This window comes from Pimephales promelas, chromosome 9, assembly GCF_988280905.1.
Source record: "Pimephales promelas chromosome 9, fPimPro1.hap1.1, whole genome shotgun sequence".
In the NCBI taxonomy this organism is placed as follows: domain Eukaryota; kingdom Metazoa; phylum Chordata; class Actinopteri; order Cypriniformes; family Leuciscidae; genus Pimephales; species Pimephales promelas.
In genome coordinates this window covers 31,109,443-31,134,243 of record NC_142777.1, presented here as the reverse complement: position 1 = coordinate 31,134,243, position 24,801 = coordinate 31,109,443, and the positions used below count along the sequence as shown (strand labels likewise).

The following is a 24,801-nucleotide window of genomic DNA, read 5'->3' as shown; positions in this document are numbered from 1 at the left end:
ACCAAGGTTACATACAATGCATGCATCACTGCAATACATATAAAAGTCATTGCCTAGTTTGTCAGATAAATGTTCATGTGTACGTTCTTTGATTATGTCGACTCATTTTTGGCATAAATGGAACCCCATATTACAGTTATTGGTAAAACATGATTTAATTGCTGGAGTCACAAAATGCGTTATCTGTCTGCACTATAAATCATGAAGGTCACCATCTAAGCACTGATTTCTTTGTAGTCAGTAAACAGCAAGGTATGGAAATCTGTGCTGCCATCTAGTGTGCAGACTTCTCAAAATGTTTGCAAACTGTTTATTAAATAAGAATGTCCCGCATTTTTTTCTTGCATGAAACAATGTCCTGTTTTGTTGTGTAAGTATTTGCTGAAATGGAAAGCCGTCATAACCTCAGAAATGTTACAAAAGTATGGTTTTCAACATGGAATTTTATACTCACTCTGAGCCTTGGCTGCAATTATGAGCACATTATGGGGCCAGTGAGAAATGCAGAAAGAAAGGCTACTTTGTTGCTAATGCCACAGAGTGGGTGGGTCAAACAGTCCACTCTTGTATATATTGTTGATAAAAATCATTTGCCTTCATTGGTGTGAAATGGATTGCTATAATTAGACACAGTCATTACAAAGATACAGACTGCACACTTAACTGGACACAATTAAGGTAAAGAAACAAATATTAATTTACTTTAATTAGATGAATTAAAAATATTTTTGCAAGCTCTTTCATCATTATTTTGCTGATAAAACTCATTTTATGTTTGGCAAATATTTTTGGAATTACACATAACGTTTTTCAGTGCAATGAGTAACTAAATGCTAAATTAATTAATAAGAAAAATACTAAAAATACAGCTTCACGTGCATTTAGAAAACGTAAAATAATGCACATATTTCTGAATAGTTTCTTACATAATGTATTTACAATTACAGAGAATAGTAAAAGTTTTTGACATATGAAGAGTTCAGATGCAAAAGCCTCTAAGTGCCATTGGAAATTTTCTTCTAAAATGATCATTTTTATCAAGCTTATATATTCATGTTCAGTAATTTCACTTAAATGACAATTAATAGGTAATCCTCATTGCAATTTAAGTGAAATTACTGAACTTAAATATACAAGCTTGATAAAAATGATCATTCTAAAAGAAAAATTAAAATGGCACTTCGAGGCTTTTGCATCTGAACTCTTCATATACTGTTCAGGCTGGCGTGCATGGCACGTGATCAGTGCTATAGAATAATGGTATGCAGCAGTAGATTCCTTGCAGGATTAGTATGGATCATAAATCTCTTGTTGCGTTGGCAGATAATAGAAAGACACCGCACAAAGAGAACGTGTGCCAGTCAACCACTTGCGAAATCATGAAGGCTGCTTTGTCTATCTTTCTTCATAACTATCTCATGGAGCCACAGAACAGGCTTCTAGACTGAATGAGTTCAGAAGAGGATAAGTTATGCAGTAGAAAGTGAAGGAGACCTGGCATCATATCAGTTGTACCAATACTTTAGAGAAAAGATCCAGTCAGTTTGACTTTAAAGGGATACTCCACTTTTTTGGAAATAGGCTCATTTTACCACTCCCCCAGAGTTAAACAGTTGGGTTTTACCGTTTTCAAATGTATTCAGATGATTTTCTGATATTTAGAAGAATACCAGTAAACAGACAGTTTCTGGTCTCATTGACTTCCATAGTATATTTTTTTCCTACTATGGAAGTCAATGAGACCAGAAACTGTCTGGTTACTGATATTCTTCTAAATATTCATTTCATTTCATTTCATTTTTTTTATTGTAATTATCATTTGAGGCTGACAAGATAATTAATGATAGATAATAATGATCTGTTCAATCTTAAATCAGAGATCTGTTTTTTTTTTCTCAGGGTTTCAAAGGAAAGAAAAAATCTCAGCACTCATGAAAACATGAAGACATTGTGATAAGGTAAATGGGAGGGACAATAAGTGTATATTATTATTATTATTACAAATGTATGACCAACATGCAAAAGTTTTTAGGGTGATTAGCATAATCCAGATCAGTTGTTAAATTACACAAAGGCATGTCATTTTATATTAAAATATGACATTCAATATGATAATACAATGAAAAAACTACAATTATTTTAGTTTGATAAAAGATGCAGAAAAATGTCATTAGTTATTTTTTTTCTCAGTTGCTTTGGCACATTTCTCAGATAACAACTGAAAAAAACTACTTGTTCAGCCTCCACATCATCTAGTCACTTTTTGTTTACAGACCAACAGTAAAAGCGTAACTGTGAATCCTATCTAGAGTAATGTGTAAAGTTTACCATTGAAATGTATAAATGCCATTCAGATAAAGTGCAGTCATGTATTTTCAATCACTGTCATCAAAATCGTAGTTTACATCTGAAAATACTGACAGAGTATTCTGTTATACAATATCTCGTATGCGAACAATGACACAAGGACTTCTGATATGTTCATTGACATAAATACTTTTGAGAGATGAACGAGAGATGAGGATTTTGAGCAAGTTACATGTATGAACTGTTTTGAGAAATGCACTTACTGGTTTGCAAATCTTACGGATGATTCAAGAAATGTACCAAAGCGACAGAGAAAAACTGTAAAAAAAAAAAAAAGGATAGCATTAACCCTTTGCTATCATTTGAAATTTTTCCTCTATAACAGCCAATAATGCAATCGATGCGGTCTTTCCTGAGGGGGCTGTGCCGCAGGAAACCCCTGGAACCGGAGGGAGAGGTCTCCACATTTCGTCGCTGTCTTACGACTTTGGACCTGGTGGCTTTGGGAGTGGGCAGCACCTTGGGGGCCGGAGTCTACGTGCTCTCTGGGGAGGTGGCCCGGACCCAGGCTGGGCCAAGTATTATCATCTCTTTCCTCATTGCTGCTTTAGCTTCTATCTTTGCTGGGCTCTGCTATGCTGAGTTTGGTGCAAGGGTTCCTAAGACCGGATCTGCCTATCTGTACAGCTATGTGACTGTAGGAGAGGTGTGGGCCTTCACCACAGGATGGAATTTGCTACTGTCCTATGTCATAGGTAAGTAGAAGTTAAAGGCCAGTGAATATACGAGATCAGGCTAAATTTTGATGGACGGGTGGGTGGGTTGTATGGATGCATGAATAAATAGATGGGTGGGTGGGTATTTGGTTGAATGGTTGGGTGTATGGATGGATGGATGGATTTAATGGATGGATAGATGATGGATGGGTGAATGGATGGATGGATTTAATGGATGGATGGGTGGATGTTTGGGTGGATGGATGGATGGATGGATGGATTGATTGATGGGTGGATGGATGGGTGAATGGATGGATGGATGGGTGTATGGATGCATGAATGGGTGAATGGATGGATGGATGGGTGGGTGTATGGATGCATGAATGGATGGATGGATGGATGGATGGATGGATGGATGGGTGTATGGATGCATGAATGGATGGATGGATGGATGGATGGATGGGTGTGTGGGTGGGTGGGTGGGTGCATGGATCCATGAATGTATGGGTGGGTGGAATGGATGTATGGATGGATGGATGCATGAATGGATGGATGGATGGATGGGTGCATGAATGGGTGTGTGGGTGTGTGGGTGTGTGTATGGATGCATGAATGGGTGGGTGGGTGGGTGGGTGTGTGTATGGATGCATGAATGGGTGGGTGGGTGGGTGGAATGGATGGATGGATGGGTGTATGGATGCATGAATGGATGGATGGATGGATGGATGGGTGTGTGGGTGGGTGCATGGATCCATGAATGTATGGGTGGGTGGAATTGATGGATAGATGGATGGATGGATGCATGAATGGATGGACGGATGGTGGGTGGGTGGGTGGATGGATGGATGGATGGATGGGTGGGGTGGACGGATGGATGCATGAATGGATGGACGAATGGATGGACGGATGCAGGGGTGGGTGGGTGGATGGATGGATAGATAGACAAGCAAACAGAACAATAGATACGTAGATTGATAGATTTAAAGGGTCTAATGTTAAATACTAACAGAGCTTTGTCTTGGTTTAGGCACATCAAGTGTGGCCAGGGCATGGAGCGGTACATTTGACGATCTCATTGGAAATGTGATGGCTAATTATTTTAGCAAATATGCAGCCATGGGGCTTCCTGGCCTGGCAGCTTACCCAGACTTCTTTGCAGCTGCTCTCATAATGATTCTCTCTGGTATCCGACTATACTGTCCTAATCATACACCATATAATTCATTTTTCTATATTTACAATCTATGGAAAAGGCTTTGCATTATCATTATCTATGGTATTTTTCTTACAGCTCTTCTTGCGTATGGTGTGAAAGAATCAACCACGGTCAACAAGATATTTACAAGTGTTAATATACTGGTGTTGATATTTGTCATCACTGCTGGCTTCATTAAAGGAAACCTGAACAACTGGTTTATCACAAAAGACATCATCCTGAATGCAACAGCAATGCATGAGTAAGAACATCTGTATTTGTAGTTTATTAGGATTTTCGATATATTCATGTTATGCAATTTATAATCCTTTCAGTCAATAAACCTATTTTAAAAATCTGTCTGAATGTTAATGTTATATCAGTAGTTTTGACTGTTTTCGAAATAGTACTTCTTTAGTACATACTTAGTACATACAGTAGCCATAGTACTGTATATATACATATATACTGTGCATACGGTATACAGTATGCAAATTTTGTCTATACGTAAAATAGAAATTAAATACTGCATTGCTTTGTTTTTTTGTTTGTTTTTTAAAGAAACCTGACATCCACGATCAATGTCACCACTGAGTATGGAGTAGGTGGCTTTTTTCCATTTGGATTTGAAGGAACACTGGCAGGGGCAGCAACATGTTTCTATGCATTCGTTGGCTTTGACTGCATTGCAACTACAGGTAAAAATCTGGAGAAAAAAAAGTTTTGAAAATATATTGTGGGCAATAAACATTCAAACTGCCAAGCAAAACGTTTTTTAATGTTTTTGAAAGAAGAACTATCTTATGCTCACCAAAGCAGCATTTATTTGACATTAAAAATCTGTAAAAACAGCAATATTGTGAAATATTATTACAATTTAAAATATTTTTTTTTTATTTTGTTCTAGCTGATTAAAATATTAATTAAAAAAAATCATATTGACTATATATTATCATCAGCAGTCATGAATATAACATTTCTAATGTATGAATATGGATTTTCTAGGCGAAGAAGTGAAGAACCCTCAGAAGTCTATACCTGTGGGTATTGTGGCCTCTCTGCTTATCTGTTTCCTGGCATACTTTGGCGTTTCGGCTGCTCTCACATTGATGGTGCCATACTACCAACTCAACATTCAAAGTCCTCTTCCTGTGGCCTTTGCTGACATTGGCTGGGGTGCAGCAAAGTATGTAGTGGCGGTCGGATCCTTGTGCGCTCTGTCAACAAGGTAAAAAAAAAGTCAGAGTGAGAATTGGCTCTCTATTATGTTTCAGATCAGTTACAGACATTTCATTTAATCTGCAGTCTCTTGGGGTCCATGTTCCCAATGCCCCGTGTCCTGTTCGCCATGGCCAGAGATGGACTCATGTTCAAATCGCTATATAAAGTCAGCTTACGGCAGAGTCCAGTGGTGGCCACACTATCCTCTGGAACTGTGGCGGGTAAGTGGACTGAAAGATTGTTAAAAAAAATCATCTACTAATCGGATATCTTAATTCTGCCCTCTTTTTTTCCTCTCACATATGACAGACTAAGCCAAATCATAAGACTAGGGTCTTTTTCTCTCTGTGAGATGAATAGTAAATAGTTTAAGATACAAAAGCCCTGGGAATCATGTGCTCTGCTTTATTCCAGCAATAATGGCTCTTTTATTTGACCTGAAGGCATTGGTTGATATGATGTCGATTGGTACCCTCTTCTCCTACACACTTGTGGCTATTTGCATTCTCATACTAAGGTTGTATTCCTGCAGCTCCACACTTCCCTTCTGTTCTACCATCATAATGCAAATCTTTGAAGCTAAAATGGGTTTCTTTCAAAGGTATCAAGAGACGGCTTCTGAGGAAAATGATTTGCGCACACCCACAACCTCCATGTTTGGGTTTTTGAAACCCCCTTCGTACCCTACCAAAGAAACTTCAAACACTGTTACAACCTGCACAGTTTTTCTTGGTGTGTATAAAACCTTACCATACTGAAATTCTACAGAAATCGCATGGACATTTGACCTCAGGCAGCAATATAACCAAACCTATTTCATATCTTTGCTTTTACAGTTGTGTTGGTGCTTATCCTGTCACTGCTATTGAGCAAGGTTATCAGATCTTTGTTGTTGCTGGAGATCTGGAGTGTTGTGAGTGTATCTGTGATCCTGGTCATAATCTTCCTCATAGTCTTCATTATCTGGAGACAACCCCAGAACCCAACCAAAGCCTCCTTTATGGTGAGCACATGACTTATAAAACATATTTAATAAAATATAGGCATCTAATTTTATTTAAAAAAAATAAAATAAATAAAAACATTTGTATAAATTATAAAATAAATATCTCATATTTTATGTGACCACAGGTACCGTTCTTGCCTATACTCCCTGTGGTGAGTGTGTTCGTCAACATTTACTTGATGATGCAACTGGGAGGAGACACCTGGGTTCGCTATGCCGTGTGGATGGCTGGGGGTATGCGATGCAAAATATGAAATATGCAGAAAATCAACCCCAAATTGTATTTTAAATGTATGTCTTTTTTATGCTCAGGATTCCTCATATACTTCGGATATGGAGTGAGGAACAGCGTCCAGAGGCAAAGGTTACTCAGCAGTCAGGTCACCATTGAAACCATTGAATCCAAATCTGATAAAGATAGACCAAAATAAATGTATAAACCAAAAGTCCTTTCATCCATCAAGTAGATGCCTTTCTATGTTTCTTTCTTTTTTTCCTCTTTTTAATAGAGCATCATATTTGCAGTGAAATCTTTTTATACTTTTTATAATAAATGAATAAATAATAATTCTGAATCTTCAAGTTGACTATGATCCATTTTATTAAAGTATACACCACTGTTCAAAAGTTTGGAGTTTTTACTGCTTTTAAAAGAATATCTTATGCTCACCAAGGCTGCATTTATTTGATCAAAAATACAGTAAAAAGAGAAACATTGTGAAATATTATCATTATATTAAAATTTCATGTAATTTGTTCTTGTGATAGAAAGCTGAATTTTCAGCAGCCATTTCTGTCCCAGATTGGTGAGATGAAGCGGATCTATAATGCAGTGTAACTTAATTAAATAAAACAAAGGAGTAACATTTTGCACCAAGATAATCCAAGGCAACATAACAGTGTGCATGAAACACAAACAACACCAGACAATGAACTAAAGAAACTGAGAGCATTCCACAGAGAACTAATGATCAAATTAGTAACACATGTGATTAAATCAATGAAACAACCATTAACACATTAGGGCTGCGTTCGAAAGGGGCCTGAAAATGCAAAACTTTTGAAAAGAGGATTCAAAGAGCAAGATTTTTAAAACTATACCGTGAATTGGTGAAACTGGTGATGCTCATGTTCCCGTCTATAGGCAGGTAGTGTTTCTTTACAAGTGACATCGCCAACTACTGGGCTGGCTGCACATAATACAGCGTTTTTAGTCATTTTCGTGGATCCGTGTGAGCGTGGATCGTTGTTGCCTGTATGTGAAAAAAGCAAAGGAAAAACTTTTCTTTATACATAAGTAACTCTACTTTGTGGAATACAATCATTAAAAAAAAAAAATCAAAACTGAGCCCAAACATTTGATTAGTAATGTATGTTTCGGGGAGAATCCATCAGTCATGAAAAAAAAAAAAAAAAAGTTTTTTCAGCATGATTTGAGTAAAATAAAGAACATTTATGGCATTAACATTGTCAGATTTTGTTGTTAATGTTGATGCATATAACAGTATATAAGCTTAACAGTTTTGGAGATTTCAGCCTCTCCTTGTTTAACTTGTACTTGCATAACTAGAAAATTGCTGCTTAGAGGAGTTGCTGAGTGAACTGATGTAAGGGACTTTGATCTTACTTTCAAATCTGAGGGCACAAAAGAACAATAGTACCATTCACAAAATCCTACCTGTGGCACACTAATCAGATTACTAAATCAAACAGAAAAGCTTAGAAAACGGTTAAATTCTCCGCCAGCAAAGTCCGGGCAATGAGTTTACGAGTTTATGGCCGATACTTTGCTGTGTCATTTGTAGTGCCAATGCATTTATGCACCGATTCGCAATATGTGTGCTGTGCATCAATTCTATATTTACAATGTAGTCATTCGCAGCAACATACTGTATATTTTAAGAGCTAGCAAACCTTATACTGATGGCTGACCATTGCTCTGAGTTTTTACAGCTAAATAAACATTGTCTGCTTTTTCAGTTGGATGGCCAGTTCTCCTCAGGCCCTGATTGGTAGAATGAACACAGAAAGGATCCATTGAGTGTGACCAGAGGAATTTAGGGTGTTCATGCGACACTCATAAACATCTGACCCCTCACTCACTCGGTTCCTCCTCTACCGCTACCTTTCGAATTTTCCCTTCTCTGAATATATGTTCAAGATCTGGGAACATATAAAGTGAACTAAAGTTTGTTTGTGGTTGCTGTCAATATTCTCAGCCATGAAGTGGAGGGAGGTGCTATTTGCTTTTCTTGTTTCTCTTTTGATCATTCAGTTTGGTGAGTATATCTTACCTCTTAAGAGGCCACATTGTACATTAAATATGGATTTAAGTTACAAAAAGAGATGGAGGAAAACATTTAACTGTACATTAAAAGCAATGCATGTAAAACACTTAAAGTTGCATATAAAATACCTCAATGTGATTAATTTTTTGGTGCACTCAGCAAGTTTTACCCTGTTTAAAATTTGTACACATGAAATGAGAAATGTTAAAAATAATGTACACATACACACACAGAGAGAGAGAGAGAGAATAATTTCAGTAACATAGTAGTAATAACTGAAAACTTTTGCAGTGCATGATGCTGTATCCACACCACTAGGTGTCAGCATAAGTAGTTTTTGCTGTTTTTAGTAACACTATTTCAATAGACCATTTTAGACATTTTACTTCAGGTAACCTTGCAACTATATGTGATTAGAGTATTAGTAGACTGTCTGCTTAATATCTGCTAACCTGCTATTTTGATGCTCCACAATAAACCTTCTATAAGTAACTCAATTTATTCTGCTAACACAAAACCTAAATGTAACCTAATACTCTAAGCCTAAGGCCTGGTTTCACAGACATTTAGTAGCTTTTGTAAATGTGCTTTATATAAAAAAATACTGGTTAAAGTTACATTTCAATAGTGTTTCAGAATGGTTTGTCACATAAAAAACAGGCATGTGCCAAAAGGTTGAACCTGACTCGAAGACCAAAGCTGAGAAGAGACCAAATGTAAAGTCCAAGACTGTGAAGGGGACAGGAAAATCAACCACTTCCAAACCTAAAGTGAAAACCACCCCTAAAGAAGCCCAGACGTACCTCACCCAGGTGGTAAACAAGGGAAGGTTTCAGAAAGTGGGCGACACGTTGACTGTCCAGGCAGGTGATGCGTTAGAACTGAGGTGTAAAGGTAATCCTGTCCAATGGGCTGTTCCTGCATATCTGGAAGAGGATGATGAAGGACGACTCAGGTATGAGTTAACAGTGACAATATGTGATCACATTCGATTGTATTAGTTTAGTTAAATGAATCAATTGCTGTTTTGCTTTTATTTTCTGTCTGCATTTTTAGGACAGTTCAACATGAACGTTATGGCACACTGATTTTGGCAAATGCAACAGCAGCAGATACAGGGGAGTACACCTGCTATCCCATGTACTGTGAGGAGAAAGACTGCAGAAAACAATATGACAAAGGCATCAAAGTCTTCATCTTTTTCTCTGGTAATATGAATGCAATGTGATGAATTATGCAAATTTTACTAGTAGGCCTATTTTATAGAGAATTTTATAGGGAACCTATTGTGGTTTCCCCCCCACAAACTCAAACTGAGTCAGATTTTAAAAGTTGTGTCGTGTATTCCAGCTTTTAGTACCCTACATCCATATTAAACTTGCATGTTAAATATTTTATTTTGCCTGCAGTGTTTTCGCATGTGTTCCTCAACTGGTGCTATGTTTTATCTCAGTTATCAATAACACAGAGATGACAATTGTCCTTTGGTATTTCTCTCTTAGACCCTCAGGAGTTGTTTGTACCTTCCTCTGATTATTACGAGGTCATTCAGCTTCGCACTAACTGGCCCACCGTCCTGCCCTGTCAGGTGACTTCTCCGCTAGCAAAGGTGAATTTACACCGTGAATTTCCTCCAATGGAGGTGAATGTGGATGGACGAGAGATCTCCTTTGACAATAAGAAGGGCTTCACCATTCACAGGCCGAAACAGTATCATGCTGGTTCTCTCTACTGTGTGGCAAGCCTGGGGAACCTTCGCCAGAGCTCAACCAAGTACATGCTCATCTATGTCAACTGTGAGATTTTTTTTTAATGCCGTACATAGCATGTGACTATATAAATCAGATTGCTGAAATTATTTCAAAATGCCTGTACTGTATATACCCTGGCAGATCCAGCCGCCCCTCCGTCTCCTGCGATCCAGACCTCCTCTGACACTGTGGTGGTGGGACAGAATCTCCAGGTGACATGCACTGTGGTGGGAGAGCAGGACGTGGTGGTGGATTTAACCTGGGAATATCCTGGACAAAAGGTTAGATAATAAGTACTGTATACCCAATAAGTACATGCAGCCTCACAAATTTAATAATGTTTTTAATATTTTTTTGAATACAAAAACAGAGATTTTTTAAATAAACCATATAAAGCCTGATATTTTCAGTAAAAAAGAAGTTTATAGAACTTTTAGACAAAATACGTATATAATACAAAGGAGTGGAAAAAAACACCTTAAATTTATTAAGAAGCCCAAACTGAGCAAAAATATGCAATTATAGGTACAGCTTCTGCTGATATTTATATGGCCAAAAAAAAAGACAAATTCAATTATTATTGTAATGTATATTAGTAAGATCTTTAACACTATATGGTACGCAATATGATATTATTAATTTTATGGAAAAAATTATTTGTTATGTTTTTCCTGCTTAAAATCGAACACTATAACATTATCAATAAACATTATCATTATTTTTTAATGTATTTATTAATTAAAAGTTTTTTGCCTCAAGGCAACATTGTACCACAATGGACAAATTGAAACATTTGACATTTTCATGAATAAAATTTTATGTTTATTGTAAACATCAATTTCTTTAACTAAACGCTTGAACAAATGAACCGTCAACCCCCGCTGACCAGTCCCAAGCCATGTCCCATCCCACGAACCCCCTATTTGTCCGATTACCCTCTATAGTAGCCAAATGTCCAGGTAACCCCCCCTGACCGGTCCCAAGCCACAAACCCACTATTTGTCCGATTACCCACTATAGAGGCCAAATGACCCATCGACCCCCGCTGACCAGTCCCAAGCCACGCCATCTTCCCACAAACCCACTATTTGTCCGATTACCAACTATAGTAGCCAAATGTCCTGTTGAACCATGCTGAGTTTTAAGTTCACAAAAATGTAAATACATTTAAATAATTCAAACTTTTTTCCTCACAATTAAACTATACTTGTATTATGCCTGGTATGGCCTTATGTGATTCCTCGAGGCAACATGCAGTTTAATGTAATTTCTAATGAATCATTTGATGATATATAATCTAAAGTTTTTAAAAATACTTCTTTACTTACCAATGAACGTGACTCTGATTTTTTGTATCTGATTATCTGGACAGAAATTAGTGAAAAATCTCCTTTTCAGTGGAGAATTTATGGAGGCATGTGACGTGCACATGTGCTGAAAGAGGGAACAAAATGGACCCCTGTGGGTCATGTGGCCACTCTTATGCATTTTCATTTGTTAGTATTTGAATTCCCTTCCCCTTAGAGAGCATTGACCAATTAAATTGTATTGAGTTTTTATTGAAAAAAAAAAAAAAATCTAAAATAGACTATGTTGCCTGGGGGCAACACCATATGGGATATACAGTATCAGACTTTACTTTCATGAAATGCATACATAAATACATTTAGTTCAGTTATCACTCTAATAAGTCTTAATAAGATGATTTTTAAATGCTTTTAGTTTAAAAGCTATATAATGCAATGCAATACAATGATTATTGAGGCATACAAATGTTCCTCAAAAGCATCATATGCATCATATTTTGATACATTTCAACATGATGAAATTAACTTCAGATACTTCAATCCAGGAAGTCTTCACCCTGCAATATTACTAACCATATAAAAGTTATTCTGATGTTTAATCTATTAGATTTCACAGCAAGAAGACTGATGCCTGAATTGGGATTTCTTTAGAACTATACTAAAATATAAAAGTTAAAACTTTTACTTGCTTAAAATAAAAGTATAGTCTACTGGTCATATGACAGAAGGCAAGTAATAGATTGTGTACAATGTGTTTTACATTATGATGACTCTTCATCATACTTTTTATGTGCAATCAAATTTGATACAGCAAAATGTTGTAAATTAAATAAAAAATAAATGAAATTTTAAACCCATTATTTAAAATATTTATTAAATGATTCTTTTTATTTTTCATTATCAGATTGGGCGTCCAATGTACACCCAGGACAGTGTGCAGACAGCGCAGGTGGACGGGCAGAACCGACAGAGAACTCAGTCGGTACTGCTGGTGGATGAAGTCAGAGAGGTTGACCAAGGAACATACACCTGCACAGCTCAGAACCTACAGGGTTCACGGTCTGCATCTACATCTGTTAAAGTGCAGTCAGCACGAGCCAACACCAAGCCTAAAAGAAACCATGAAGCCCGTCAGAGAAGTCCCACAGAAACCTGAAAATATTCTTTCTTAGTCATAAAATGCACTACTAAACGGCTGTAAACAAGAGTGATCCTCACAGAAGACTGCATTCTTATTTCTGTGTAGACGCAAGCCAGATGCAACAGTTTTTTGGCAAACAACAAGGTCAATTTCACAATCCATAAAATGTAAATTATTATAAAACATTTTAACTTGACATAATCTAAGATACATTCGAGTGATGCATTCTGAAATATTCCATTTAAACATATTTCTGAATAAAAGTGTTTTCTAGCAGTAGGCTATCATAAAAATTACAGTCCGCAGATGCAACAGGGCAAAGCGGTAATAGTGCTTAAATTACACAGTATGTGCACGGTTTCACTGACCCTGCTGCAAGAAAGCAAATGGGGTTGTAAATGTGAGAATAGATATTATCTGATTCTGAGCACAAAATTACAATATGACAACCAAACATGCAACTATAGAAATGCTGGCAGAAATGGATAAATAAAAAAGAGGGTCTAGAGTCTTTTTAGAGTCTATTTAACAACATAGGCTACTAGGCTATTTACACATTTCTAATAAAGTGCAGTTTTGAATTCTGTACCTGTTTTTATACTATGAAAATAAAACACAGTATAATGAGAGCTTCTGTTTTCTCTGTTCTTTATAAACTACTCCTTGTATAATCTGACTTTATAAAGCCATTGTTTGTGACATTGTCACTGAATCAAACTAAATCCCAGAAATATATCACAGCTTTAACATTACAATCAGAGGGTGACTTGTGATGTTGCAAACACAGGACAGATGCTGAATCCGCAAAAGCAATGTGTTTGTATCACAACCAACCACTGGTATTACAGCCCGTTAAACCACTTACTGTGTTTTAACCCCCAAGTATTGATATTCATAATTGGTAAATAATTTTCTTGCATAGGTACTTAGATACAGTAGATACAGTACTTTAATACATTGTAAATGAAAGTTGCTGAACTTCAGTAAGTTAAAAAGCTAAATTTCAGCATATTAGAATGATTTCTGAAGGATCATGTGACACTGAAGACTGAAGTAATGATGCTGAAAATACAGCTTTGGCCTCACCTGAAATAAATTACATTTCAAGATAGGCCTACAGAAACAGCTCTTTTAAATGGTTTTACTGTATGTTTGATCAAATAAATGCAGCCTTGGTGAGCATAAAATACTTCTTTCAAAAACATTAAAAAAAATCGTATAACTATTGCAAACTTTGACTGGAGGTGTTTTAATCGTAACAAACCAGATTCCCCAGTAGCTGATCTCCTTTCACTCATTTACTGTTCCTTAAAGGAAAGCACTCAGGACATGTTTTCTATCCTCAAAGGGCAGAAAGTTTAGTGTGCACTCAGGTGTGTGCCCGGAGGCTATAGAGTCACTCATCAGAGAGCAGTAATGACAGGCCTCTATCAGTCGTACTCAGTATAACAAGGTCTGGGGGCCAAATATGAGTTTGTGTCTAGATGCATTTGATTTTGTAAGAGTTCTGTGAATAATTATAACCAGATGCATCAGGGCTTAGGATACACCTCTTTGATCATGTCTCTGTTTGTTCCCATCGGAAGTGCATTATCCCTATAAAAAATTTATAAAGCTGATGCAGCTCTCATTTGTGCTCCAAATTACATATCCAGATAAACAGCAAAAATGGAGGACACACCATACTGGGTCTACCTTTTTATACTAAAGTAAGTAAGTAAGTTTAATTCATACTTTTAGGATGCATAAACTTTCACATTGTACATTACTATTTCACATAAATCCTGATCATCAAAGGACCATGAATGTATACGTCATGACGTCACGAATGTTTTCGTCAAAAGATATTAAGCAGCACAACTGTTTTCAACACTGATAAAAAAATATGAAATGTTTTTTGAGCACAAAAGCAAATCCTAGAATGATATCTGAAGGATCGTGTGACACCGAAGACTGCAGTAACGTCATGATGCTGTATCACGCAGTAAAAATTGTAGGTTTAACTAAAAAAATGAAGTAACCTGGTTGCCTTAAAACTTTAAGTTAATTGAAATTGAAAAATTGACTTAATACAATGAAGGAGATTGATTTAATAATCACAAACTAAATGTTATCTGAACCACATAAATTATCTAAGTTGATTTGACAGAGGAAAAAACGTTATAACAAATCATGATTATTTTTTTTTTACGGTGCAGGAATAACATTTTAAAAATATATTCAAATAGTTATTAATTACAGTTATAAATTATACCCACATTATTACTGTTTTATAGCCTAGGCTATGTTTAATCAAATAAACGTAGCAGTCTTCTTTCAAAAACTTTTGACCAGGAGCTATAGCCTATGTTGAAAGAAAGAAAGAAAGAAAGAAAGAAAGAAAGAAAGAAAGAAAGAAAGAAAGAAAGAAAGAAAGAAAGAAAGAAAGAAAGAAAGAAAGAAAGAAAGAAAGAAAGAAAGAAAGAAAGAAAGAAAGAAAGAAAGAAAGAAAGAAAGAAAGAAAGAAAGAAAGAAAGAAAGAAAGAAAGAAAGAAAGAAAGAAAGAAAGAAACATCCAGTAACTGCTTTATGTAATCTCCAGGTGTCGCTGTAGAGTCGCTGTGATAAATAACTCTAGCCTCTCCAGTGTAGATTAGTTTAAATCTCAGAGAGGGAAACCGAAGCGCAACATTACTGTGAAGGACTCCGATATCAGATCATCTCCGCCGCGTCTCTACAGATCACCATCGCGCCAAGGAATATCTCTCTATTGTTTCTTTCTAAAGCAATCAAAAAAATCTCTTGCGATCCAGACGTCAGTCTTATTTGTCTTGTGACTGAGCGCGATCAATTATGGTGAGTTCGGCTGTGATTTAAGAGTGTGTTTGCACTTGCTGCAGTGTCTCTATCTATATAGCCCGCCTCATAGCCTGTATGCACAGCTTGATGATGCACATCGTTGATCTTTATTATATATAGAGAGAGAGTAGGCCTATATATATGTGTCTGTGTGTATATATAATCGGAGTTTACGTGTCTTTCAGGTTACTACACTGAAGAGCTGCAAAAGAATTTCACATACTAAGCCTAGTGTTAGAACATCTCATATAGGCTAATAGTAGGCTACAGCATAATTGGACAATAACAGATAATGTAATAAGATTTATATACACACAAACACACAATTCATGTCGTATATCTGCTTAAAATAAACATAATTCTTATATAACATTATTTTTTAAGTCATGTAGCAAGTCGTTATCTTTTCAGAAACTGTACATGCTTACAGACTGGTGCGCTCTTGTTTGAAAAACAATTGCAATGCATTCCTAGCAGGTCAGTTCCATTAGAGTAAGGTCACTAAGAAGTTTTCTCAGCACTTAATAGGTTGCCACAAACCATAAAAGGGCAATTTGCATAGCTGGAGTGCAGGCTGCCCGTTCCTGTCATCTGCCTTGGTGGTCGCGTAGCACTTGGACCCCAATCTCACTCCCTCTGCAGTGTGCGATGTATTTGCGACTGTTTTGAAATGTTTGGGTGGGAGCCCTTACTCTCGACTCCAGCTCTGCTTTTGATGCCCTGAATTTAGGGACAAAAGGGAACTGAGTAGCGTTCTTCTCTGCTAGGCAGTAACCTTGGAAACCAGGGGCCATAATAGGACCCCTGACCTATGGAGTCACTGCCCATTGTGGGAGTGGCTCTCAAGTGGAGCTGGTCAGAGGGCGTGAAGCTCCTCCGCAGGTCTCACATCTCCAGTCCTTTCAGTTGCAGAATGTACAAACGGGGTGTCTAACAACATAAAACTGCACTTAGGTTGGCTTTTAGACAAGGTGGTTGGACGGCTGTCAATGGATTGCTTCTTGTGCAATTCACTGAATGTTCACAGTGCATTCAAACAGAGCAACCCAAAGAAGCCACTGGGTTAGGTTATTTCTTTTTAGGGGTTTCAGCTGTTCTGATTTTGCAGCAAACATACATGACAGCTGTCAAATTAGATGCAGAAGCTCATGTCCAGGCGAAGAATCTGGCACAAACTGTCATACCATCCTTGACCTGCACTGCTGAATATATCATGGTTAAGTACGCAACTGCTCTGCTATTCTGGGGAAGACATAATAACATTAGCTCAACCAATGGCGTGAATTTGGGGTGGAACTATTTATCTGACGTAATCTAAGCCAAGAGGAGTGTTTGAAACATGTTTGAAAAGTGTTTTTTTTTGTTTTTGCAATTCTTCTGAATGACAAGTGGTGCAAATTAGGATTTTTGTTTTTTTATCCATGGATCACAGTTTTCAACATTGATATTTATAAGAAATCTTTCTTGAGTATCAAATCAGCAAATTAGAATGATTTCTGAAGAATCATTTAGTGGGGGTGTAACGGTACACAAAAATCACGGTTTGGTACGTACCTCGGTTTTAAAGTCACGGTTCGGTACGTTTTCGATACAGCAAAAAGAAAGAAATGCCAGAGAAATTTCCTATTTGTTTAAAGAAAAAATATTTCTTATACAGGCAAAGTGCTGGAAAAAGATGTGTGAAGTACTTGAAAGCATTTCACCATTCCAGTCAAACTGGTTCCAGTTAGTGTTACTACATTAAATCCATGGTGAATGTTGCTGGTCTGTGGACGTAAAGTGTTACTAGTTCATTCACGGCACAATGTTTCTCCTGGTTTCCACGTCAGCGCTGTTTGATCTAATAGAGATCTACGGTTAATGTGAGAAATGTGAATGCATCTCACTAGATCTCGCAGCGATGTTATTACCTCAGTGGCGAATTCAAATGTTTTCTTTACCGGATCTCTTAGCGCTGTGTAGTAACATTTTTGCTTGATCGAGATCGGCTCGCGCTGCACAGATGTTGCTGGTCCGAACTGATAAACGATCCGTGAAGCGCGCAACGAGTAGCGGTTTCGTTCTGCTTTCATTACGCTTGCCATTTGATGTTGCGCAACGTGTTGGCCGTGTCAGCGCGAATTTTGCCGGCAGGAAATAATGGTCCAAGCAATCGTTCGGTTTGTATGCGTACCGAACCGGAGGCCTCGAACCGAAGCAGTTCAATACGAATACATGTACCGTTACACCCCTATCATTTAGGCAAATTCGGTCTGAATGCAATGACACAATGTCCTTCCTGCCAGTCAACAAGTATTTCCATACCTCAAAAACACCCTGCTCACGCAGACATCACACGTTATCAGCGCGTTCCATAAGGCTATGCAAAGTTGTATACAGTCAGTCACAGAGTGCCACAAACGAACAGCAGCTGCCTTTTACTTTTCCTCCTGTACCAAAGCAATGAGCTTATGCTGCGTTTACGCCATGTCCTAACCCAGGGGAGTCCAAACTCAGTCCTGGAGAGCCGCTGTCCTGCAGAGTTTAGCTTCAGCTTGCCTCAACACACCTGCCTGGAAGTTTCTAGAATGCCTAGTGAGACCTTGAGTAGCTAGACCAGGTATGGTTAATTGGGGTTGGAGCTAAATTTTGCAGGACAGTGGCCCTCTAGGAGCGTCACACCCTGTCATAACCGTAATTACGAAATGGCAACCTGTGTTCTACCCGGAGCTGTTCATGTCCTCAGACTTCATTTTTGCATTTCTATGTCAACACAATCAACGGCGAAATGAATCTGCAGCAGTCAGGTGGAACAACTAGAGCTCTGTACGTTGTTCATGTTCATTATTATTGTAATTGTATGTGCTTTAAGACATGAGGTAATTTAACGCAGTCTCTTTGCAGACTCTGTTGTGCAGCATTCATGTGTTTTGAAGGTGTGGTTTTGGACCCCAAACTTTTGTATCATACTAATTTGGTGTAAGCATTAGGAGAGCAGGTGTGCAGCAAGGAAGGCATCATTCAACAGTATCAGAAACTACACCTTGCTAGTCCTGCAGGGCTTTGGCTCAACATCTAAATCGTTCATTAGCATGCCATCACTTTAGCATCTGTTTATGCTTGTTGTTTTTTAATACTTGCTTTGCGTCATTGAAACCTGTAAACCTCAGTAGCATTTTGGGAAATAACTAACTAAAAAGTAGCAACAGTTGACAGTAGTTTATCTATTTTCAAAATACTGTAGCTTATCCAGTTACCAGTAACAGTGCAGCAAAACAGCACATCAGTCTTCTGAAAGATAATATATATTTCACATAAATATTTTGCTATAAAATAGATATGAATTGGTGAATCATTTTTTCAATCTCGCTCAAATGAATGTTTAAAAAATATAAAAAATCTGTGGAGTTTAGTTAATTAAAAGTTTGTACTTTTAGTCTTTAGTAAGACTTTATGAGTAGATAGCATTTCAAAGTTGCTTCCCCAACAAGTAATTTCAGGTTGCTCATAACTACATTCTGTAGATACCTCCAGCCACAGGACCTTAGTGAGGACAGTGGGCTTGTAGCATAGCTGAACCCATGGAAAATGAACTAATCATGGTTGTAATCATCCTGATGCTTTTTTCCTTCTCTTCACCTCTGCCCCAGTTGCTCATCTGACACTGCGTAGAAAGTCGGATTAGTCAGCTTTCTTTCTCAGGACAACATCACACACGCTCACACTACCACTGAGATTTTACCTTTAGATCCTTTTATCCTTCGAGAGAAGTGTCTGTCGGTGTAATTAAAGATTTGTGGCTTCGGACAACAAATAGAAGCTCTGATCCTGCAACACGTTACCTCTGACCAAAATGATGAGGACGTCATTAAAATGTACTCTATTTTAGTACAGTATCCTGCTTGGCCAAAAGTCATCTGGACTATGTTCACCTTCAAGCAAACACTGTAGCTTTGTGCTGATTATTTTGATATCATACTAAACAAACCAAGTGCTGATTGTGCAAAGTGGTTCCACAACAATCTTTTGGTTTCACTGACAGTGCGAACATTTTATTGGCACTATCATGTATATCCAGCGATCAGTTTCACCTTCACTACCATTGTGAACCTTTTTTGCTTAGAGGTTTTGTTAAAGTTTGATGGCAAAAAGAACAGTGTAAAATAGTCTTGACAGCCGATGTTTATATCAAGTTTCAGTTAAGAACATTTGTAGGTGAGATCTATTGTGTATTGAGAAAGAAGAATGCAGTGGTTGTTTTTTTGTGGCTGACATAATTAGGTTGGCTAATAGTGCTAGGTTGCTAACACAAAGGATCAGTTGTATTCGTAATTTGGCTTAATTTTGCTACCTATATAACAATTAATAAAAAAAAATACAACAAGGCCTGTCACGATTATTGATTAATCGGTCTGATAGTGGTTGTTAGCTAATTAGCCTACCTAGTTATGTCAATCTAATTTCATTTTTTCATCCATATGAGGGACATTTATGCATTTAAATGCCATCGAATGCATGATATTGTGTCTTGGTAAGGATAAGTGTATATATAAATAAATAAAATATTTTTTAATTCCATTTTTTTTGTGTGCAAAAACATTTAACCCCAGGTTACGCCAGGTGGACTTGAATCTGCAGTTAGCGTACTACATGTTGTTTTGGATGAAATTTCTGTAATGCGGAAGTATAATATTAATCATTTGTGTGACCCTTAGTTGATTTGGTTTCATGTCCTCCTTATCATATTTCATGCAAATCGTAAACAACGGAAACCATGTCAGGGTAATATCGATTACAGCACTTTGTTTCCATTACTCAAATATTTTTCATAGCTTTAAACCAGTTGTAATTCAAAACTACCAGGAAATCAGTTTGCTGTTTTTCTCTAAAGGTATGTTGGGTTGAGAAGTCAAACTCCTGTACTTATTGTTTCTTTTTATAGCTGTCTGATAGCTGCTCTCTAGAAATGTTGTGTAGGTTTTCTGAGCATGCTTCTAGTGTAGAAAAAGTACAGGGTTTGGAGTCTGTTTTTCCAGATCTATCGCAATTTAAAATGATGATGAAAGAGGTGCTATGACTTTTCTGAGCAATTAAGCTTTTCAAGGTTACATTTCTTCTCAGGAACACAATTTTAGTTTGATGATGGGCTGAGGTTGAGGAAACAGGTCTAGCTCAGTTGTCTCTCATCAGGAGTCAGATAGATAACTCAGAGCAGGCTTAGACTTGTCTACCTTACCACACTACACATCCTCATCCTCCCTCTGCTCTCTTTCTTCTTTTTCATTCGGTACTCCTCCTCTTCTGTCATCTCGGGAAGGCCTTCTCCTGCCAGCGCCGGCAATGGTTGAATTTATGGAATCTTCTAGACTGACGAGCCTGGAGGGGAGAGCATATGCAACACTGTATTTAAGAGACATGACTGGGGCACAGTAGTGTTTACTCATGATAAAGTCTACTTCGTCCTTCAGTAGCTATTTATTTTTCTGCTTGATCTCTCTGCCAGCCTGCCAGTGAAATAACCCTCATGTAAACATGCCCTTTTCCCAAAAATCTCCCTCTCAGAAAGAACATGTTTGTCTAGTTGATCCTTGGCCAAGAGTGACGTACTGTACTTTGGTTAAAGTGTATCATAAAAGTCAGCTGAGGCATTAGAGGTGAGATTTGCCCTTTTTGACACCTGTAGCAAATTTCCTCATGAGATCGACTGTTAATGTAGTAACCAATAGCAATAGTTTTTCATTTGAAAAATGAAGAACGTGAATAAGAATGTACAGTATAATATAATATATACATATACACACACACTCGATTCCAATTTCGATACCACAACTAAAACTACTATCCTAACTAGTATAAATTTAAAAGAAAACTAGAAAAGTAAACAGTCAGTAATATACAAATAGTCAAATTACAAAAATAAATACAAGATAACAAAGATACTAATTAAACAAACAGGGATTTGCCGGTAGGTCTAACAGTAGTTTTCAATTACAGAAATTTTATAAACCAAGCAAATGTAAAATAACACTGACTTCACTGTATAAATTAAACATCATTATTAATTAATCCTTATTAAAGTTACAAAAGTCATTCAGGCAAAAGGAGCGAGTGATTTTTCTTTGTCCTTTGCTGTTTGATTAAAAATAAATACATAGACAGCAGCAATATTAGGCTGCTGTCACTTTAAGAGCAAATGCACAGATCTAATACACTGAGACGCAATGCGTTTTCTCCACTGTTACATTCACTTAAGACATAACCGACTATATTTACTAGGATACTCGCCATTTTTGATTATTTTCCAGACTGATCTCATGAAGTAGCGTGTGTATGACACGCCAATTCGTATTTCCATTTTTGGCGTGCTATCAAGACGCATAATCGCCTTTCAGCGTGTTTATGAACGCCGTTGACTTAACGTTATATAAATATATGACTTACCTCAACCCCGTCCCTAAACCTAACCGTCACTGGGGTTAATGGCATTTATGACTGTTCCCTTACCATCCTAGGTAAAAAAAAGATATGACTTACCTCAACCCCATCCCTAAACTTAACCGTCACTGGGGTTAATGGCATTTATGACTGGACTTATGATTTGACTGCGTGTACAGACACGCGGAATGACGCGGATGTTAATGGCGTAGACATATACGCATACACGCAGATACACGCGGATAGCTCAAAATGCGTAGAGATAACACGCCACCTGACTCGAAAGTGGCGTATATGTTTACGCAAAAGTCATGATGTCATGTTGTTATTTTCTGTGAATTTGTATGCTCAATTGCAATAAGATGTGGAAGAGAGCTCAGTTTAGTATTCACTAAATTATTAATACATATCAGGTACTGATAGAGAACTTTATATAAATTCAAATGAATGGGTCTCTAGTCAGTCACGTGGATACAACAAGAAACTGATTCATTTGCTCCACAACGTTCTCCTGTAGAACAAGCCCCCCATTTTATTCAAGTGTCTCCCATCAACATGATGTAATTTGATGCTGTGGAGAGCTTTCCAAGGATGCCTGCATGGTGTAGTGCTCAAAGCCTATTGTTTAGACACATTGCAAGATGACAACACAATGCGTTTCCCACTGGTCACCAGGTTTTGCAGTGGTCTTCTGAACTTCTCTATCACAAACAACATTCAATTCTTTGTTCTAAAGCACTTTCTGTATTCCAGTTGGTTCCGCATTAGCAGCATTCAATATCGCTGTCCATGGCACAAGTAGTGTCCTTCACATTTGTCACAGAACAAGGAGAACAGGTTCTTCCACACCGGCACTAAAGGCGTGCTTTCTTTACAAAAGGGAGAGAGGGGTGATCCGTGTAGCGGTGGCAGGAGAGAGTAACCAGAGACATTCCCAGGGGTTTTCCTGGCCGTAGTCTGGCAGCAGGTCCGTGGGAGTGAAGGAAGAGATGTTTAACTGCTGATGGGTAATTTGGAGCTCTCCTCAACGGCATTAGGGGGAAATCAAATATATGTGCAGTGACTGGAAGAAAAGAGAGCTACGGCAGCAAGTTTTCCTCAGGTGAACATCTTGTTTTGCATTTTACTTTATAGCCGTATTTCATTGTAAAAAAAAAAGAAGAAAAAGCTTCTCTCTGTAGTGTTTGTACCATCATTAAATAAGAACCGTAGAGGATGTTTGTCTCCAAAAACTGCCTCGCTGTGACATTCAACTCTCTCTGCCTCACAGAAGGCTCTCTGCATCATAAAAGATCCTCTCAGGATACAAACCTATTATGGTTAGTTAACTTCCATTCGGTTTACTGTCAAGAAAGTTGTGATGTGAGACTCTTTTGGGAAGCTTATTTGCAATTGAAATGTAATGTAGGGCTGCACGATTATGACAAAAATCATAATTGTCGATTATTGCCTTGAAATTATAATTGCGATTATTAATTACGATTATCACAATTTACATTGAATGATGTTCTGAACAGCTTTATGCCATTGTTTGAAGTGACAGCATGCAAATTGTTATATCAAAATAAAACGGCTGAAAACTCCTGAAAAATTTTCAATGCTTTTCTATGGTTTAAAGTAACACCAAGTAACTTTTCCTCTTCGGTCGCCCTACTGGTTGGAAACAAAATTGTCCATTGCCGCTGTCGTAAATAATTTAGCCTACCATTGCATGCACGCACGCTCGCTGTTTATCCAGCAGCGGCTTTAGAATGAACAATGTCCACAGACAAAGTAGAGTATGTTACATGACTTCATGAAAGGATGATGTATTGCGACAACAGAAACGAAGAAAAACGAAACAACGACTATTGTAGTGCTTGATGTAAAGCAGTCGAATTTTGTAGTTCTTTTTGTGGTCGGGTTCCTACCCGAACCCCGAAGTTACATAGTGCCACTAAAAGTGATACAGACCCCGTCAGGCGACGGCAGAAGTGCATTTCACCCTGTTATGACTTGATTGACCACTGATAAGATTTTGGAAACATTATTTTAAGTAAACAATGTAGATAGTGTTGTTTTAATGCTAATTATAATTATAATGTTACACTAACTAAAATTAAAACAATGGGGAAAACCCCCTTAAGATAAGCTGTAAAAAAACATTTTAAGTACACAGAATAATGTAAGTGGACTTTTTATAATTGTGTCTTTGAACGATTACATAATTGTGGCATCCATAATTGTAATCGCGATTACAAATTCGATTAATTGTGCAGCCCTAATGTAATGCACCATTTTCTCTAATTCTGAATATCAAATGGAAAAAAAAAATCAGGATTTGTATTGTTGTTTTTTGCCAGTGCAATATACGTACATCCTCATTCCCTGCAGGGACAAAATTGTAATTCTAAAAACTATTGCGCAAGGGTGACATTGTACAGATGCATGCTTTGCGTTTAGAGACCACTGACAGGTTTTAAATCTTCCATCTTATGGTGTGATAGATACTTAAAGGCTAAATTCAAATTAAGGTAAGTTATGGCATAACATAAATTCTCATCATTCAGTTCTTAAAAAAAAAATCATGCTCATATTAATGCACTTACAATGGAAGTCTATGGGGCAAGATACACGG

General features: G+C 37.4%; 3 protein-coding genes and 1 long non-coding RNA gene across 9 annotated transcripts in view; 3 read left to right on the top strand and 1 right to left on the bottom strand.

The window, feature by feature from the left end:
- Window positions 1-434: 434 nt before the first annotated feature.
- LOC120460860 (cationic amino acid transporter 2) lies at window positions 435-7,057 on the top strand. 2 transcript variants are annotated; one of them, XM_039648842.2, is made up of 13 exons: window positions 436-678; window positions 1,900-1,958; window positions 2,693-3,062; window positions 4,051-4,206; window positions 4,315-4,480; window positions 4,780-4,916; window positions 5,224-5,446; window positions 5,524-5,660; window positions 5,854-5,956; window positions 6,041-6,171; window positions 6,276-6,442; window positions 6,571-6,679; window positions 6,758-7,057. In XM_039648842.2, exons 3-13 carry the CDS (start codon window positions 2,699-2,701, stop codon window positions 6,874-6,876), a joined length of 1,812 nt encoding a protein of 603 aa, XP_039504776.2. In that variant the 5' UTR covers window positions 436-678; window positions 1,900-1,958; window positions 2,693-2,698; the 3' UTR covers window positions 6,877-7,057. The 2 variants fall into 2 exon arrangements, with proteins under 2 accessions (XP_039504775.2, XP_039504776.2); XM_039648841.2 differs by having other exon boundaries at window positions 435-678; window positions 5,854-6,171.
- LOC148977579 (uncharacterized) lies at window positions 1,818-19,623 on the bottom strand. 3 transcript variants are annotated; one of them, XR_016169717.1, is made up of 7 exons: window positions 19,492-19,623; window positions 19,278-19,413; window positions 10,618-10,754; window positions 9,537-9,659; window positions 7,547-7,698; window positions 5,257-5,435; window positions 1,818-2,625 (listed from the first exon to the last, which is right to left on the bottom strand). It is a non-coding gene; the product is annotated as an uncharacterized LOC148977579 (long non-coding RNA). The 3 variants fall into 3 exon arrangements; XR_016169718.1 differs by lacking the exons at window positions 1,818-2,625; window positions 5,257-5,435 and adding an exon at window positions 6,773-6,853; XR_016169719.1 differs by lacking the exons at window positions 1,818-2,625; window positions 19,278-19,413 and having other exon boundaries at window positions 5,296-5,435.
- On the top strand, window positions 8,489-13,561 carry LOC120460863 (platelet-derived growth factor receptor-like protein). The gene is made up of 6 exons (XM_039648845.2): window positions 8,489-8,724; window positions 9,394-9,688; window positions 9,790-9,941; window positions 10,236-10,529; window positions 10,626-10,765; window positions 12,696-13,561. Exons 1-6 carry the CDS (start codon window positions 8,667-8,669, stop codon window positions 12,945-12,947), a joined length of 1,191 nt encoding a protein of 396 aa, XP_039504779.2. The 5' UTR covers window positions 8,489-8,666; the 3' UTR covers window positions 12,948-13,561.
- Window positions 15,574-24,801, top strand: part of n4bp3 (NEDD4 binding protein 3) — a 26,913-nt gene continuing 17,685 nt past the window's right edge. Inside the window, exon 1 of one of the 3 annotated variants that reach the window (XM_039648843.2) lies at window positions 15,574-15,767. The gene's annotated coding sequence lies outside the window, so the exon portion shown is untranslated. Of the gene's footprint in view, window positions 15,768-22,568; window positions 23,287-24,801 lie in introns of those variants that run through there. The other 2 variants (XM_089135005.1, XM_039648844.2) reach the window with 2 other exon arrangements.